Raw genomic sequence first — 4999 nt, 5'->3', positions numbered from 1 at the left:
CGACATACGATTTAAATATTCATGATGTCCATCTATATAACTTCCATACACACCCAGCCAATCCATCTTGTCTCCTCAGCAAAGACCAAATCGACCTCCCTTCAATGGTTCAATGTGTCTCGAAAGATGCCGAGTACAAGGGAACTGCTGATGAAAATGGAGTTATAGCAGATGTATGGGACCTCCATTATGTAAGCATTAACTCTTTTAACTCCCTTTGTCATGGCATGCTGGGGAGTCTTTGGTCTGTCTTCCCACCCCAACCTGTATTCCTTGTCAGCTGCATAACATCAGGAGTTGATCTGCAGATGCATGTTCCTCATATAATTAATTTTTATAGGGTTTAGTCAAGTAGCCTTCATTTTGTCTTTCCCACAGTCTCTTTCATGATTGACGGTCGCCCATTCCCCGCCACCTACTGTTTCCTGGCTTGCAGTCATCTATTTCAGTTATTCTTTCTGCTTAAAGGGCCATATTTCATAAACAGAGGATCGTCACGTCCTGGGTCATTTGTGTCGATGAGAGATTCTGTGGGCCTTAAACAAAGGGATTCCAGGGATAACTTTAACTCCCTTCCTACCAACCATTTCCAGAATTTTCCATGCACCATCACGCCAACCTTACACAAAAATCAATTTTTCTTTCTCAAACAGAAAAGCAACACTTACATTCTATATGTGACCCCTCATCTCAAAACGGTATTAAGTTGGGATGATTAAGATGCTGAAGATGGAATTGTAGCCAGAAATATCAGACTTAGTTGAATTTATTTGCTTTATAGAGGGGAATGAATATCATATTTTACTGTGCTAAATACCAACGTTTCATATTTTTTGACCAGTTTAACATTAATTCGATTTTTTAGCATCTGGTCCATCCCGACATAATACCGTTTTGAGACGAGGGGTCACATATATTATATTGTTCAGCAAAATGAGCTCTACAACACAGTGTCAAGTTTTTATAGCTAGAACAAAAACTTTTCTTTAAATTTCGTGATGCAACTACAAAAGACGTCTAACCTCTACGTCATGGCACGAGACAGAAGGGCTAGAGCTCAGGTTGTCGATGGTTCGGATAAGTAAGTAAATAAGTAAGTGATACAAAGAAAAATCTAGAATGTGAACATTGTTGATTTCATCGTAACGAATGTGACGATTTCCCTATGGTTGATAACTTCTTAACAGGTGAAGAACCCTGAATGCATGTTTATCATCATCATCATCACAAATATAAATAAAATTCCCTCCATTGATCTATGGTCTATTGGAAGGGGAAGACTGGAATAAACCATTATTATAATGGTAATAGTAATAATAGCAATGGTAATAATAATAATAATAATAATAATAAATAATATAATAATAATAATAATAATAATAATAATAATAATAATAATAATTAATAATAATAATAATAATAATAATAATAATAATAATAATAATAATAATAATAATAATAATAATAATAATAATAATAAAATAATAATAATAATAATAATAATAATAATAAATAATAATAATAATAATAATAAATATAATAAAATAATAATAATAATAATAATAATAATAATATAATAATAATAATAATAAATAATAATAATAATAATGAATAATAATAATAATAATAATAATAATAATAATAAATAATAATAATAATAATAATAATAATAATAATAATAATAATAATAATAATAATATAAATAATATATATAAAAATATATAATAATAATAATAAAATAATAATAATAATAATAATAATAATAATACTAATAATATAATAATAATAATAATAATAATTACATAATAAAATAATAATAATATAATAATAATAATAATAATAATAATAATAATAATAATAATAATAATAATAATAATAATAATAATAATAATAATATTGGCCTAATTTGTGTGGCTATGTGGTCTAGTGGTATGATACCCGCTTTCGGATAGGAAGGTTCTGGGTTCGAGCCTCGTTCGCTCGGCGCATAGTTGAGTCCTTGGAATAGACTCTTTACTCATATTCTTAAGTGTAAAATGAGTACATGGCCGTCAACAGTGTTGTCTCTGTCGGAAAAATTGTAATATCGCCTAACAGGCATCGTGTCCCATTGTACATGTTACGTGTTGTTGTTGATCAGGGACCCTTTGTAAAGCGCTTTAAGCAAATTTAGTGGATATTGCGTTATATAAAAGCTCTATTTAAAAAAACAATTTCAGCTCTTATTAGGTATTGTATTGTATTGTATTGAATCCCAGACTTCATTCCTCCTCAGGGCCCACACAGCGACAGATACTATCTCCTGGATCGTAGAAATTGTTCCCCGTTTCGCGATTTCGGTGATCTGAATGAGACGCACACGATTGACGTGAGATTCCATAACTACAGCCCAGGTGTTGTTCCCGCCGGAGTCTTCAAGAAAACCATCTCCCCTTGTGTTCCTAAGAAACCAGTTCTTGACAAGAACAAAAAAATTTTCGACCTCATTAGTAGTCTCTTGTCGGATTTGAAGAAGTTCTTCACTTATCTACTTTCTGAATAACTCTTATATCTGTTGCTGAATAAACTCTTACATCAACTTGTGTTTCCCATTCAATGACTGCGTTATTATTATTATTATTATTATTATTATTATTATTATTATTATTATTATTATTATTATTATTATTTTATTATTATTATTATTATTATTATATTATTATATTATTATTATTTATTATTATTATTATTATTATTATTTATTATTTATTATTATTATTATTATTATTATTATTATTATATTATTATTATATTATTATTATTATTATTATTATTATTATTATTATTATTATTATTATTATTATTATTATTCTCACTGGTCAAGACGATGTGGCTACCAGAAGATAGTTTAGTGGCAAAGGAGGTTACAGCTCATGATGGTGGAAATGAAATATAATGGAATACTCTTCAACAGTCATGACGTCACTTCCCTCGTAATGACGAATGGTCACTTAGTAACTGGCTCTTAACTATCGGAACAATGGCGGACGCCCTTATGAAATATTTCTCCGACGATCATAAAAGTGTATCCAGAGGAGAATAACATTATAAATATGATTATGTTTTGACTTTTATACATTCTGATCACAAGACATATGAAAAGTTCTAGCCAGCATGAAGAATAATAAATACCGATTTTCTTTGTTTAGAACCAGGATGGCCGCCGTTGCTGGGCGACGTGACATCAGACTATTGAATCCAATACTCCAGAGAGTCTCGAGAGGAAGATATAAATGTGCGGCTATGTGGTCTAGTGGTATGACACTCTCTTTCGGGTCGGAAGGTACAGGGTTCGAGCCTCGCTCGACGCATAGTTGAGTCCTTGGAAAAGGCTCTTCACTCACATCCTCTCACCGTACTCAGGTGAGAAATGAGTATCTGGTCGTTAACAGAGCTGTCTCCGTCCGAAAAAAAATGTAATATCGCCTAACAGGCGTCATGTAACATCGGACATGTTAAGTACTGATGTTGGCCAGGGACCCTTTGTAAAGCGCTTTGAGCACCTTTGGTGGATATTGCGCTATATAAAAAGCTCAAAAAATCTCAATTGTGACCCATCGTCTCAAAACGGTATTATGTCGGAACGAACCATATTCTTAAAAGCGGAAATTATTGTCAAAATGGTCAAAAATATAAAATGTTAGCTTAAGCACCCTAAAATATAGTAGCCATTCTCCTCAATAAAACATACCTACTCAACCCAAGTCTGATATTTCTGGCTATAAATTCAATTTTCAACACCTTAACCATCCCGACTTAATACCGTTTTGAGGCGAAGGGTCACGATTTAGAATGGGAAAAAATATTGCTATGACACCACTTCAGCATTAGCATCTAGCTATAACTCTCTTGGCTTTAAATAAATATATAATTTTCAGCTTTTCATGTAAATAGACGCTGGTTGAACATCTTGTAATGCAAATATATGGTGTACGCATCAAGTGCACTTATAGAGAATGAGATTAGCGGAAGAGTAGCGTCCCTTGATTGGACGTCACCCATAGTCTGTGACGTGAGCGGCGGAAAAGTGATTAGAGAGAGAACGTCATATTGGTTGTGCGCATGCCTCTCTCGTCCTCGCTAAGCAAAGCTAGTGTTTGAGCAAATTATGAACTTTACTCAATGTCTCAATCGTCTCTATGTTATAGATAGTTCGAAGATGACGCCACTCAGGTCTTTGTTGATGTTTTTTGCCATCCGCGTTTATGAGTAATTCTCACTGAACTGTATTGTCCCGACTATAAACGTTCATGGATACACACAGTTTTGTGTGTTGGTCCGTTATACTTCCGGATGGCAATGTTATGAGCTTCTTAGTCAAGCACATACTATCTATACAGAATAAATTTATCTTTGCGTTTCATAAGGAGGAAAGGGGCAAAGCGAGTGTTTGAGCAAATTATGAACTTTACTCAATGTCTCAATCGTATCTATGTTATAGATAGTGTTGCGCTTGGCTCAGAAGCTCATAACATTGCCATCCGGAAGTATAACGAACCAACACACAAAACTGTGTGTATCCATGAATGTTTATAGTCTGGTTAATACAGTTCAGTGAGCATTACTCATAAACGCGGATGGCAAAAAACAATAACAAAGACCTGAGACTGTGACGTCATCTTCGAACTATCTATAGATAGTGTTGCGTTTGGCTACGAAGCTCTCAACATTGCCATCCGGAAGTGTAACGGACCAATACACAAAACTATGTGTAACCTTAAGCGTTTACAGTCTGATTAATACAGTTAAGTGAGAATTATTCATACACGAGGATGGCAAAAAACAAACAAAATACAAACAAATAACAAAACAATAACAAAGACCTGAGTGACGTCAACTGCATGCTATCGATATGTTTGTATTGAGAATAGAGCTTTAGTGCTCTAGTGGTATGACACTCGCTTTCGGATCGGAAGGTCCTGAGTTCGAGCCTCGAGCTCGGCCCCTAGTTGAGTCTTTG

At 33.4% G+C, this 4999-nt stretch overlaps 1 protein-coding gene across 2 annotated transcripts in view; it reads left to right on the top strand.

Moving 5' to 3' along the window:
- LOC144979390 (uncharacterized) overlaps positions 1–2596 on the top strand; it is a 7105-nt gene extending 4509 nt beyond the window's left edge. Inside the window, exons 2-3 of one of the 2 annotated variants that reach the window (XM_078926039.1) lie at positions 80–191; positions 2276–2596. In XM_078926039.1, the coding sequence (XP_078782165.1) occupies positions 80–191; positions 2276–2542 (379 nt within the window). In that variant the 3' untranslated portion in view covers positions 2543–2596. The remainder of the gene's footprint in view (positions 1–79; positions 192–2275) is intronic. The other variant, XM_078926040.1, reaches the window with a different exon arrangement.
- The last annotated feature ends 2403 nt before the right edge of the window (positions 2597–4999 follow it).

Source organism: Berghia stephanieae, chromosome 9, assembly GCF_034508935.2.
Source record: "Berghia stephanieae isolate SIO BIC M18660-M18661 chromosome 9, UCSD_Bste_1.3, whole genome shotgun sequence".
In the NCBI taxonomy this organism is placed as follows: Eukaryota; Metazoa; Mollusca; class Gastropoda; order Nudibranchia; family Aeolidiidae; genus Berghia; species Berghia stephanieae.
This window is presented reverse-complemented; position numbering and strand designations above follow the sequence as displayed.